Raw genomic sequence first — 14,707 nt, 5'->3', positions numbered from 1 at the left:
AAAAGTAAAGATAATACCAATGAAATTGCAAAGAACATATAGCAGGATTAAAAAGTTGAAAGTTGCTTCTTTGAAAGGCTGAATAAGTTAAAGAAAGAAATCACAAAACATCACCATCAGAAATCAAAAAGAGGTCATTACCAGAGATACTACAGTTTTAAGAGATAATAGAAATAAATAGCTTTATGTGACTAAATTGATACTCTATTTGAAATAGACAAATTCTTAGGAAAAAACTGTTATGAAAACTGAAACAAGAGGAAATAACAAATCTGTTGAAGAAAATACATAATTAAAAATGTGCTCAAAAAAACTGAGGCCCAGAAGGCTTCACTAGCTATATTCAAATAATTAAAGAAAAGTTGATAATGATCTTACTCAACCTCTCCTAAAGAACAACAACAACAAAAGAAAATCTTTCCCAAAATTTTAATAGGTCAACATAAACTTATGATCATAACCTAACAATCACATAAAAGAAAGAAAAAGTAGAAGAAATTTTACAAACTCTTCAACAAATATGGATGAAGATATGAAACAATGTAAGGCATTATATGAAACTGACTATGCAAATGATCAAATTGAATTCATTTTCAGGAAATTATTAGGAATTAATATTCTAAAATAAATATTATTTACCACAATATCAAAATTAAAAATAATATGATTGTCTAAATAAGTAGCAATACAAAGTTTAATAAAATTAAGGATGCATTTATTTTTTTTAAATGCTGAGAAAATTAGGAACTGAAGGGATTCTCTTTAAAGTGATAATAATGGGAAACTATTAAAACAGCATATTTAATAGTGAATTATTACAATCTTCAACTCATATCAGAAAGCAAACAAGGCTAAATTTTATGAGGCATCTTTAGCATTAATTGGTTCAGGCAGTCCAGTGAAGAAAGAAACGTAAATGATGGCTGCAATGATTCAAAAGAGCACCTATCAAATATAAAACTGAAAAACTGTAGAGAAAATCAATAAACCAAGTGCTGATTTTTGAACACATTAATAAAATTAAACCCCTAGATAAATAATCAAGAAAATAAAAAAATCCTTTTTTTTTTAAAGATTTATTTATTTATGCATACAAGAACTGGGGGACAGGCCAGAGGTGCGGAGGGTGAGAGGATTCACCAGAGGCAGAGTGGGGAACAGAACAGGCAGATTGACTGAAATACACTGCTGAGGGGAGAAGCAGGCAAGTCAGGAGAGGTCTGCTGCACCATGTGGGTAGCTTCTGGCCGGGGATCAAACTTGTGCCGCAGTGGCTGTGGATAGCTTCATAGGTTGTTTTAACCCCTTGTGCCACCAGGAATCCCTGAAAAAATCCCAATTTTTTAAAAAAGAATTATTCCTTTATTGCAAGATATTTATTTTATTTTAATTCATTTTTGTGTAGAAGAACTGGTGTGCAGGCCAGAGGTGGGGGTGTGTGTGAGAGGATTCACCAGAGATAGAGTGGGGAGCAGAAAAGGTGGATCTACTGAACTACACTGGTGAGGGGAACAGTGGGTGAGACAGGAGAGGTCTGCTATGCCATATGGGTTAGCTCCCTGTCTGGGTATGGAACTCATGCAGCAGTGACTGCTGATAGCTTGATAGCATTGAGACTTTAAGCCCTGCGCCACCAGGGAGGTTCTCCCCAAAGGAAAAGTCTTAGTAGCCCTATACATATTAAAGAAATTAACATCTGTTAATAAAAACTGTCCAATCAAGAAGGCTCAATTTCCAGGTGCTGTTACAATTGAATTTTATCAATATCTAAGTAAAATAATTCCAGTCTTACAAAATTATTTTTAGGAATGTGTATTTCTTACTTTTTTTTTAAAAAAAGATTTATTTATTTATGAATACAAGAGCTGGGGCACAGGCCAGAGATGCGGGGTTGGGGCGGTGGGGAGTGAGAGGATTCACCAGAGACAGAGCGGAGAACAGAACAGGCAGATTGACTGAAATAAACTGCTGAGGGGAGCAGCGGTTGAGACAGGAAAGGTCTGCCTCGCCATGTGGGTTGTTCCCTGGCCGGTCTGGATCGAACTCATGTTTTAGATGCTGTGGATTGCTTCATAGTGTGGTGCTTAACCCCTTGCGCCACCAGGGAGGCCCTTCTTACTTTTTTTAAAATCAACCATTATTATCTTGGTACCCAGACCAGAAAATTAACTGGGAATAATAGCACTAAAATGGGAAAGAGATATTAAGTGACATGGAAGAAAGGTTTAGAAATTCCAACATATTACCTTCAGAGGGTAATATAGAAAAGATAGAAAAATATGAGGTGAGAAAATATTTATAATGCTAAAGCTGAAATTTTCCCAGTTTGAATTAAAGATATTGCTAAAGATGTGAATTTTCAAATTTCATTAGCATAAATTCTGAGTCAGATTAATAAAAGGGATTTTGTAATTAGACTAAAAAATTTTGAAAACACCAAGATACTTATAATCTAAGCTACTGTATTAAAATTATGGCTAAAATAATTTTCAGGAAAACTAAAGCAGTTTGCTACCCACATATCTTACTAATAGAATCCTTCAGATACATATATATTTCATGAAGGAAATAGAACATAAAATGAAATAAGCAGAAGAAAATTTGGGAAAGAAATTAATTACATGTGAGTAAGTCTAAATAAGCACTGCCTATACATATCCACAATAATACTGTTTAATTTGTTGGGTATCACCAATGTAGAATTAAAATAGTAGACAAAAATAATAGAAGTTGTGGAAAAGCTATGCAGTGTTGGGAATTTCGTTGTTCTATGAATGGGTACAACTAGTGATTATATTTTAATAATTAACTATGCAAGTTAAAATATAATTTTAATCACTTATAAAAAGAAACACGAGTAAAGGAAGGAAGATGTGGTGTACCTTCCTAAACAAGAAATGGGGGAAACGAAGCAAAGAAAATTAATGCACAAAGGGGACAAGAATGGAAGGGAGAAACAAAGAAAAAATTTGAAAATTAAAAAGGATAAAATGAGGTGAAAAAAATCAAATGTATTCGTGGATAACAAATATAAGCATACCAAGATAGGCTATTAACAGAATGTCAGATTGGATTTAAAAAAATATTTAGATAAATTCATTAAAAAGTATTTATGCTAGGGTATGAGAATGCAGCCATCTTTAAAATTAAATGGAAAAATGAGATTTGTAAAAGAGTAGCAAAAAGGGGGCACTGCAGCATTATTAATATTTAATAGATATAGAGATTTGATTTTATTAAATGGGCAATTTTACTACTCAAGACTCATCAATCACTCCTTATTGCCAATGTAATAAATTCCCGACTTTTTAGCATGACTCCCAAATTTCTGTGCCCTGGCAATAAACTTTCTTTGGACAGTTATGTTCCTCTTTGATCTCTCAGTTTCTATTACAAAGATAACATGTACTAGACACTGAAATGTTTATTTAGTTCAGATGAAAGGGGGAAACCCCACTATTTTTAAATTGTTGTATTATTTATTTGCATAGTGTCCTTTTCACCTTCTTCCTATGCATTTTTCTTTAAAAAAAAATGAGAGGAGAAAGATGTTTGTGTTGCTGATACTTAAGCAAAATGTCTTTATCTCCCACCTCTTTCCTCTTCCCCCACCATTGCTGTAGATATTAACAGCAAGACTTTTCTTTCAGAAGCTATTAATCATGGGAGGTAGACCCATTGCTCACATTCTTGTCATTCCTCTACTTTGACTAGTCTTTTTTTTACCTTCTCCCCTCTCTTTTCCTTTTTTCTTCCTTTCTTCTCATCACCATTCTCTTTGGCTTCTTCCTTTTCCTTGTAAATTCATCTATATTATACAGAACTAAGAAAAAACAAGTGATTGCGAGAGGTCACGAACAAGGGAGAAGTAGAGATGGGTGTCTTTCCTGTTTGGATTTGTGACTTGATAATGACAAATTGAATGTGTCTATGGTGACCAATGCCAGGTGCCTTCCACTGGCTCAGATTAATGGTTCTTACACAAGAGAGTATGTAGGAGTCACGGGAGGGGCCATTTTATAAATTCATCCTGCTTTCTAAACCCCTTCTCCTGGTCTCCAATAATCAACTAGTATACAGTAGAGTTGATTTGAGTGACATGGGGTGTGTGTGTGTGTGTGTGTGTGTGTGTGTGTGTGTGTGTGTGTGAGAGAGAGAGAGAGAGAGAGAGAGAGAGAGAGGGAGATAGAGAAAGAGAATCTACTCTGATAGAATTTTCCTTTCCACCAATGACATTGCTAGAGAACTTCTGATAAAAATGGATTAATACCACACTACAAGATAAAAATCCCTCACTCTACAAGTTAAACTTTTGTACACGATGAGTTATATAATGAAGATCTGAAGGAGACATGTGCATTTTCTGTAAAATAATTTTTTCCTACTGGGTAAGAAGACTCTCTACTCATTGACTCTCTACTTTCATTATGAATCAGCATCAAAGGGGAGCCTTGAAAAAATTGGATGCTGAAGTCTCACCCTTGAAGATGAGTTGAATCCATTTGATCTTTGTCCATGCAATTGACATTTTTAATGCTTCTCAGGTACTTCTAATATGTAATCAAATTGATGTCCATTTTCCAAACATGTTGCAATTGAATGGAAAACCAAATGTGTGTTCTTTGGGAATCATGTTTACATATCATGAAGAGTTAACATGTAAGCTCACTTAGATTTTTGCCAAGGGAATTGTAGAAATGAATTAGGCACACTATATGCACTTTTTATAGTGACAAATTACTGGGGGTCTAAGTGAAAATTCTTTGTCTACAGACTGTGATAAATAAGATATAATTGGTAAACAGAAGAACGAAAAGAAGGGGAATATCCTGAATGAAAAATACCCAAGGAAGAGTTGCAAAAGTATATAAAAAGTAGATCAAGAATACACAGGGATAATAAAAATGGGAAAGAGAAAGGCAAAACACAGGTAGAACGGCAGGAGAAAGGATGCACAACTTAAAAATGTTAGTCAATTTTTTATTAATTTTCATAACTTTCCACTACTCTACCCATTACTATATCTAGGTTTTTTGCCAATATTAAAACTAGATATTCATACACTCTTCTTAATTAATTTCCATTCTGTGAAAAAATTTAAAGATGAATTATTATCTTTAATGTGTATTCTTTACATTTTTGTGATAGATCATTTTACATGATAGAAATGTATCTTTAAATGGCATTTCAAAGATAGAAACAAAGACAGAACAATTAAGTACAAAAACAAAAGCAAATCCTTTATTCTTTTGGCTTGAATGTAATGTGATTTACCGTTCTTTATGGTAATAGCATTTTCCTGCATGCATTTCACCAACACACTACAAGTCAATAGCTTTAGTATAAAGAATCTACATTTAATGTTGCTTGTGAAAGAAACAAAATGTTTTGCTGTGACTGGTAATATAATTTCACTACCTAGTTTTGTGGAAAAAAAGAAAGCTTCAATTCCATATCATATCTGATACAGTTCTAATGTCATATGGGTCAGTAAGAATAAGCTCTATCTGAGTAAACAAACACTGGAAACAACTGATGATTTACTAAATAAAAAGACTAGGCGGAAACATCTGATTCAAGCAATGCCAAGAATATCAAGTGATCTTTCCTAAAGTCTCTTTTCATGATAAGGCATTACTATTTGAAAGCAAATAAACGTTAGACTCAATCTGAGATTTGTTTCACATTGAAATGTGTGCAAAGTTACAGTACTAATAAAAAAGCAGAAACCTACACTGCAGCTTATTAGTCTTTGTTTCTTATTTTGTGAAGTGCTTTAATTTAAAAGTGCTAGGAACAGAAACTAACAATAGTGACTGTGACATCAACCTGAAGATACTTTTAATTTCTCATTTTATGTACAAAAGGCTGAAAAATAAAATAAAATGAACTTTTTACAGTATTTATATATTTTTTTTAGAAAACTCTAACCATATATTTTCAACAGATTTAAGCAGCTTGCAACATGTTTGTACAGTCGGGCTTTTTACCATAGAGGGTCAATTAAGATTGGAAGAATAAAAAGCAAGAAGCTCCTCATTGTTTGCTGCCACCTATTGCTTAATGACATGAAGAATGAGGTCTTGGTAGAACAATTTGCTTCACTTTACCACTGACATATGGCTTCCCATATTAGACTTCTGAACAGTGGAAGGAGTAAGATACAGCAGCATAGGCAAGATAAACATGCAGCAGTGACAGCTTCAAACTATAATGGAACCAATTACATCATATTACCTGTTGAAAGCTTGCAAACTATACTTACTGTGGTACATATTTGATGCAATAAATACTGTGCTTAAGTCATCATTTTTGTTTGCTCAAACATGCACCACTGGGTAAAATTACTATTTACACAGCAGACTTTTATTTTTTAAATTGACAAATAGTATGTCAACCTTACCAAGAGCAGAAGATGGCTAAACAATACTGCAGGAAAAAGCAGAATCAACTTTATAAAGTGGTGGTTGGGGATGTTTTTTGGTCAATTCATGTTCTAAGAAAGGAGTGATAGGATATTTTTATTTTATGCCAAAGGACACTTATCAAAAATGTTGTAATCATGCTGCTGGAACTCCAAATGACTAGGTGATGGTGTGTGTGTATGTATATATGTATATACACGCACATATACATATATACATATATACATGTACACATAATGGAGCATGTAAAAATAAAACAACTCTTTAATGCTTGCGAATTCAATGGAACATTTACAGGCACATTAAAGATTTCTGAATGAGACACCTTAAAAACACGAATAGCTATTTAAGCACCTCAAAAATCTAAAAACATCCTGAAACAAGAAGTAAACTCTTCCTTTTTGTGATATGATTTTTTCCATGTGTGAATGAGAATGCAGCATGCCTTCATTTAAAATATATCCGGTTATACAATAGAGAAACATAGAATTCCCTACCTTTAATCCCACTCCCCAAACATAAACCCATTTACAAAAATAGTCACATATAAGAGTAAACAACCTGTGAATAAAAAAAAAGTGATAAATTCACAGCATACGTTTTGTAAAAATATGGCAGGTGTGGCAGTTAAAACATAAACAGTGGTGACAAATACTATTATCAAGTGTCACGTGTTGACTTTACATAAAAATTGAACTTCCCTCCCCCCTTTGAATTGGTTCCTATAGTCTGAGTAGCCATTCCGCCTCTGCTCTTCAGCAGTGTCAGCTGGTTGTGAAAACAGAAACCTCCTGTCCACGCTGTTTCTCTGGTTTATTGAGTCCCAGTTTGCTGACCAGAGGTCCCTGTCTTGTTATAGGCACTGACCTTAAGTATACATTTGTAAAAACAGTCAGTTTGGCATAGTCCTCCTGTGAGAGTCCTGTTGACACAAATACCTCACCATCACAGGCTGTAAACAATTGATCACAAAGTGGAATATTCTTCCTTGTTTACTTCTTACTTTCCCTGATATCTTTTCCTTTGTCTTCCTTTTCTGACTTGTCTTTCTCAAATTTTTCTTTTTCCGGTTTGGTTACACTATCATAGGATGGTGGAGAAGTGGTGGAAGGTGTCACATCGGTTTTCTCTGGAGTTGAATTCTCATTTAGTTTATCCATGAGGATATCTTCTTTGATAGGTGTTCCTTCACCTTCTTTGCCTTTGTCTTTCTTATATATGCTTGAAACTTTTTTAACCTTTTGTTTCAAGAGGTAGCGTCTGTAAGCCCTCTGGATAACAATAGCAGACACCTCCTCTTGTTTGCGTTTCAAAGTGGTGGTAATGGGCTCATAGGAGACTTTGGAGGGGTTCGAGGCCATAAACCGCTCTTCCATCTGTATTCGGAGGGCATCCATCTCTCCACTCTCACCCAACACACGCTTTGTAAAGGCAAATAAGATATCCAGACAATGGATCCGGTCCCCGCTGACCATGGGCAGATCCATGGCAATGAGCTGGACTTTGTTTGGTTTTGCTATGAGAAGAGGAGGATCCAGGGCAGCTGCAAAATCAGAGAGCTTGGAGAACTCTATAAACTGGGTGGCATCTGGGTCAAACTTCTCCCAAACCTCATAGAACATCTCAAAGTCATCCTCACTCAGGGGCTCTGCGCTTTCTTCAGTGGCAACACTGAAGTTCTCCAGGATGACAGCGATGTACATGTTCACCACAACCAAAAATGATATGATGATGTAACTAACAAAAAAGAAAATCCCAACAGATGGGTTCCCGCAGTCTCCCTTAACTGAGCTTCCAGGGTGATCTTTTTCAGGGTCACAGTCAGGAGGGCCACTGTTGAGAATCGGTGCTAGCAATCCATCCCAGCCAGCAGAGGTGGTGATCTGGAACAGGCAGATCATGCTGTTGCCAAAGGTTTCAAAGTTGAACATGTCATCAATTCCCACTTCCCTCTTCACATAGGCAAAGTTGGACATTCCAAAGATGGCGTAGATGAACATGACCAGGAAGAGCAGGAGGCCGATGTTAAACAACGCAGGAAGGGACATCATCAGAGCAAAGAGCAGAGTGCGAATCCCCTTGGCCCCTTTGATGAGACGCAAGATTCTGCCAATCCTGGCCAGGCGGATCACTCGGAACAGGGTGGGGGATACAAAATACTTTTCTATCAGCTCAGCTAGAAACATGCCTATGGAAAACCAAGACACAATAACAAAAACAGTGATATATTTAATAGCATCAATGGAAAATTTCCATTACTATGATAATCACTAATTTCACACAATGTGGCTATGAAAATCAGGTATATTAGTTCAGCAAAATGAAACTATTATTATAACATTAACAACTTTATAATAACTAAAGATATTAATGGTCATTTTTCCTAATTCAAGAAAAGGTCTAAAGATGTCATAATCTATAGGGAAGCTAAGCACAGAAATGGATTCATATATTTAAAATACTAGTGCCAGTATTTGCAGAAGAACCAAGGGGTAAAGCATGTGACTTTGGGTTAGGAAATATGAGAATTCTTATCCTTCTTGAGAGGACTATGATACATTTTATTTGGGAGATGGCCCAATGATGCAGAAGAGAGAATCCAAGTTTTGAGATGGACATACTTAGGAGGGAATCCTGGTTCTTGATTTTATGCATGACTAAATGGTGATCATACCTACTTTTCTGGTTGTTGTTAAGTTTAATATTTATTGAATAATTTTTCTATATGCTAAGTATATGTACTTACATAATCAAATTTAATCCCCTTGACAACAATTTACATAAACATTTCTTGGAAAACCAGGAATTGGAGAGGTAGCTTGCTATAGGTCACAGAGCTGGTAAGTAGCAGAAATACGGGATTCCCAGGTGAGGTCTGTATGACCCTCTAGTCTCATTCCTTGACCACTATATTACATGCTCATTCTACTCTCTTTAGGATCAAATGGAATAGCACATTGTATTAAAGTTCTCTTTTACCTAACAAGGTGTATGAATGGTGGAATACATTTTTCTCTTTCTACATGTTCACATTCCTCATATAGGCAGAATCTTGTCTTGAATCACTTTATTTTCAGCACCACATTTAATATCTTATGCATACACACTTATGCATACACACTTAATATGCATTGATGATAATGAATCTGTTTTAGATTTTTGAACAAAACATCTATTCTGAAAAAGAGTATCACAAACCATGGAAAACTACGGGAACCCAAAGATAACATGAAAATTAGTTTGTGGATTTACAGATACACACACACACTATTTCGATTATTAAGGAGATCTTATTTATGGACTATTGGACTACTGTTAATGATATATATGTGCATGTGTGTGTGAACTGTTCTTTTAAAGCAACACTTGCCTATAATATAGGAATAAACAGAGGACAAAAAACATGCAAAATATAGATTCTGTTTTTTGACGAGATGATAAAGGAAAATGGAAAAATCAGTAATCCCTTTTTTGGGTACATATCATTTCACATACAACATGCAGAGAAATGACAAGCTAGAGTAGACTATTAGACTTTTCTCTGAATATTCAGAATGAATGAGAAAGATGAGTTGAAAACATTTTCAATGTTTTATTATTATTATTATTATTATTATTTTAAGATTTATTGATTTATTTATACAAGCACTGGGTACAGTCAGAAGCGCAGGAGGGTGAGAGAATTCACCAGAGCCAGAGCGGGGAGCAGAACAGGCAGACGGACGCGGCAGGAGAGGTCAGCGCGCCATGTGGGACCCTCGTCGGCGACCAGGGATCGAACTGGCACTACAGAGGCTGCGGGCAGCTTCGCAGTCCAGCGCTCAACCGCTGCGCCACGGGGGAGGTCTCATTTTTAATGTTTTAAAACAGAAATTTCCATTACTAGCTACTTGAACTGTGGACTTACCTACAATGGAGAGAATGACCACCACAAAATCAAAAATATTCCATCCAATAGTAAAATAATAATAACGAAGAGAGATTAATTTCAGCACACACTCTCCAGTGAAGAGCACAATAAAGACCAGGTTGATCCAGTACAGAATGTTTGTCATTTCCTGACTCTGGTCGTCAGTTTCCACCATCATGGTGACCATGTTGAGGCAGATGAGGATCATGATGCTGATATCAAAGACTTGTTTGGTTACAAAATCAAAGACCATTCCTTGGAATTTGTTCTGGAACAGAGAATACATAAAAGTTCATTTAGAAACTCAAAAGATATTCCATTAAACTGATTTTCAACAGCAATTGAAAGTGCAGCTTTTATAGAAACAAGTCATCTTTGTGTTTTCTACTTGGAAGGAAATTTGTATATTGGAATAGCCAATTGTTTTCAAGTGTATTTGCTTTATTTATACTGCTCAAGATTCTGTGTTAATAACTCGTTTACTTTCTGTGTGTAGTCTCATCTGCGTGATGGCATGCCAGATAGGACTCTATCATGGACTCATCTTCTCGTGCAGGAGGATTCATCTTCCTGTCTAAGAGCTAGTATTATCCTTTCTCTGGCATTTTCCCATACTAGTTTCTAAAATCTTATCTTTTTTTCACTACCAAAACCTTTTAACTATATTGCATTTGTATATTTAATTAAGATCAGTTTCTTCAGACTCATACTGGCAACCTTGACACATTAACCCAGAAAAACTTGTGTCTATTACTCACTAATCAAAAAATATTTTGTCAACTAAAATATTTATTTCCATGGATCTGGACTACACATTTTCTCATACAGGGACCTTAATATGTTTTTCTTCCATCCATTCAGATTTGATTATTTCTCAAAGACTAGGATCAAATTTCCTTCTATTTTATCCAATATAGCTAGCTACTTTCTTTGAGCTTTTACCTAACTTACAAACTGAATGTGAGCCTGGCCATCTTGAGAATGCTAGTTTTATATTGTCACTAATGGAGTTATAAAGTCATGATTCCTGTGGTTCATCAAATTGCCTTGCATCATATACACTTTGGGTGAGGAGTTCTGAGATTGAATATCTGAGCTATTCCTTCAGCAGTGATGGAAGAACATGGGGAACATCCTGAAAACAACTCTCTGCAGCAACCAAAAAGAACCATCAGCTGTTGGAATAAACTGGAATAAAATTTGATTATTTATAAAAGTCATAAAAAGAATGATGTCATTGGATTAAGGGCAAGATGGTAGAGGGAAATATACGTTTTTTAAAAACCAGAAGAAAACTTTTGTCACTTATTTAATTAAGGTTTCCATCTAATTTGCAGAATTGGACAGGAAATGGGACAGACCTTAGATGTTCTAATTATCCCGATCGGTCACTCTGAGAACATTCAATATTTTCATGCCATATATGTGTGTGTATACATCTTCTTTTCTACATTATTAAAGTGAGATCACTGTAATACTATTGGCATATGTTTGAATTTTCTTTTTATATATATTGTATATATCTGTATAAAATATATCATTTACACATACTATGTATATTTAAATACAAATACTTTAGCTAGTTGGATTGCTAGGGTAAAACTTTCTTTTTCAAATTCACAAAAATATTGTTATATAGCAATTCAGGCTATAAAAGTGACAGGTAAGATAACTGTTATAGGTAATATAAGTATGTTATTCTTACAGCAGGTCGAGGGATAGGTTTTTGTGGTTTCTTTGAACCCAGTTTTTTCATTGCATTGTAGTATTTCTTCTGTTCTTCGGTCATAAAAATGTCTTGACCTCCAAAGTAAAGAAATGAAAGCAAAACTAGTTACAATTATGTTCTTTGTTAGTTATAAATTCTACCTTATTAATTGTATGAATATTTATTCCCACAATATATTCCAATATATTGTTAATATCTGAATTTACAGATGCATATATTCAATATGTAAATTATGATTCAGTCATATTTCTATAATGGAAATATCAATACATGCCATCTGAATTATCCATTATCTAAAAACCTATAGCTAATGAAATCTCTCGAAATAATTTCTGAATTTTATATTTTATTAGGGGATCAAATTTTGGAGCAAAAATGGAACTGTGTGACATATTTACTACACATTTTATGGCAAAGATGAATTTTTAGTATACTTATCTTCTTTTTCTGTTGGTTGAAGTTGTCTATGATGACACCAATGAAAAGATTCAGAGTAAAGAATGAACCAAAAATAATAAAGATGACAAAATAAAGATACATGTACAGATTGTCTTCATACTTGGGCTGTAATTCTACCTACAAAATATGAAGGATGACAAATTTACTTATTTTATAAAAAGAACATCAATGAATTTTCAATTTGCAAAGCATGTCTCAAAAGCTGAGAATGAAAAAAGGCAAACATTAAACAGAAGCTCTTCTGAGACACTGAATCTAACATGCTTGTTGAAGATTACTGCAAAACTATTCACTGGTTTTAGAAAATAAAATAATTCACAGAAAAGTCTGAAAACTGATTTTACCCAACAACTACCTAGGCCATGAATGCACTTTCCATTTTAATCAAAAACTCCAAATATACACAAAGTGAGGATTTCCTCTTCCTAAAGAAGAGATGTCAGACTCACACTATTCTATCTTAAAATCTTTAAGATTTATTCTTTCTGACTGAGCTTTCTTAAAATGGAAATAATAGGTTAGAAGCCTTAAAGGATAGTTGGGGAGAAGGGAGAATAATCATATTAAAATATAAAATGTGCTTAGAACTGTGCTCTGCTTATAGGGATAGGTAAGTGTAAGGCTTTGAGTTCCCTTATACATTACTCCTGACAGATTAGAATTTTTACTGTACATGTGAATAAAGGTATGTTGGTAGGATCTTTCTTTCTGAAAATTAATCTATTAATTCATCTTACTCAGTAAGTAAGCTGCAGACACCATTTCCTAGAAAATGATAGCCTCTATTGTCTAAGTCACTTTTGATATTAAAAAAGTGTGACAGTTGATTTGAGCTTTGGCTACAATCTATAATTAAAGATATTATTCTAATTCACTTTGTTAACAAACTCAGGTGATAATGGATGTAGGTAATGATTATGTTATAAAATCAATTTATAGAGGGTTCTGGCCAACAAAATATATATTTAAATTTTTTTTTTGTTGTATTTTTTTAATCAAAGTAACATCAGTTTACAACCTTGTATATGATTTAGAGGATAGGTTCACAACTCTTCAGATGTGTTATCACATCACTACCACTACCAAAACACCTGTAACCCTTCACCACAGTCCAGTGGGTCCCCTCTTGCCTTTGCTTCTCACCACCACCTGATAGTGATTTTTTTCTAATGAAAGAGTAAAATTAATAAAATTAATCAAATAGATATGAAACAAATACAGGAATAGTTAAGGGCCCACTGTTTGTGGTCTGATTTCAAAAACTTATTCTATCACTTACTGCATTAAGCATCTTTGTAAATGATAAAATGGAGTTAATATCAACTGCAAAATAAAGCCAATATTTAAGATTAATGAGTTAATCCAAGAAAGCCCTTAGCATAATGAGTGGGAATAAGTAATAAGTTACTTATTTATTTATTTATTTTTGTGGGACCCTCGCCGGTGGCTGGGGATCGAACTGGCGCTGCTGAGGCTGTGGGCAGCCTCGGAATCCAGCGCTCAACCACTGTGCCACCAGGGGAGGCCCAAGTAATAAGTTATTTTATGATTCAAAAGAGTCTATAACTGGGATTCCTGATGGTACTTGAAAGAGACAGAATTCAGGGCTTTTAGTTCTTGGGTTCTCTCTCTCTCTCTCTCTTTCTCTTCTCTAATAAAGTGAAGAGAAAAATCATTTGGGAATTCTGAGTTACCACCTAGTTGTTGGCACTGGGGAAATAACATTTGAACTTAAATAATATGTTCTGGTAATATACCAGAAGCCAATTTCTTTCTTTCTTTTTAAAATGAGATTTCCTTCCTCATTCTTAGTGAGAAATTAAATGAAAGGAAATTATATATAAAAAAAAAATCAGGGCCTCCCCTGTGGTGCAGCGGTCGAGCACTGGGTTGCGAAGCTGCCCGCAGCCTCTGCGGCGCCAGTTCGATCCCCGGCTGCTCCCCGGCCACTGCAGGAGGGTCCCACATGACGCGCAGACCTCTCCTGCCGCCCGCTGCTCCCCTCAGCAGTGTACCTCGGTCCTTCTGCCTGCTCTGCTCCCCGCTCTGGCTCTGGTGAATTCTCTCACCCTCCCGCACTTCTGACTGTACCCAGTGCTTGTATAAATAAATAAATAAATAAATCTTTAAAAAAAAAAAAATCAAAAGTGCTCGGCCTCCCCGGTGGTGCAGCAGTTGAGCGCT

The 14,707-nt window shown here is 35.1% G+C and overlaps 1 protein-coding gene across 1 annotated transcript in view; it reads right to left on the bottom strand.

Annotated features, from left to right (window-relative positions):
- Nucleotides 1-7,417: 7,417 nt before the first annotated feature.
- The window catches only part of LOC311186517 (sodium channel protein type 2 subunit alpha-like), a gene marked incomplete at both ends in the record, with an annotated part of 7,611 nt that continues 321 nt past the window's right edge, over nt 7,418-14,707 (bottom strand). The window contains 4 exons of the mRNA XM_084257586.1: nt 7,418-8,613; nt 10,333-10,603; nt 12,041-12,165; nt 12,499-12,640. Of these exons, the coding sequence (XP_084113712.1) occupies nt 7,418-8,613; nt 10,333-10,603; nt 12,041-12,165; nt 12,499-12,640 (1,734 nt within the window). The remainder of the gene's footprint in view (nt 8,614-10,332; nt 10,604-12,040; nt 12,166-12,498; nt 12,641-14,707) is intronic.

Source organism: Talpa europaea, assembly GCF_964194135.1.
Source record: "Talpa europaea genome assembly, chromosome: 1".
NCBI classification, from domain to species: domain Eukaryota; kingdom Metazoa; phylum Chordata; class Mammalia; order Eulipotyphla; family Talpidae; genus Talpa; species Talpa europaea.
Note: the sequence above shows the minus strand (reverse complement) of the source record. Positions and strands in the feature narration are given on the sequence as shown.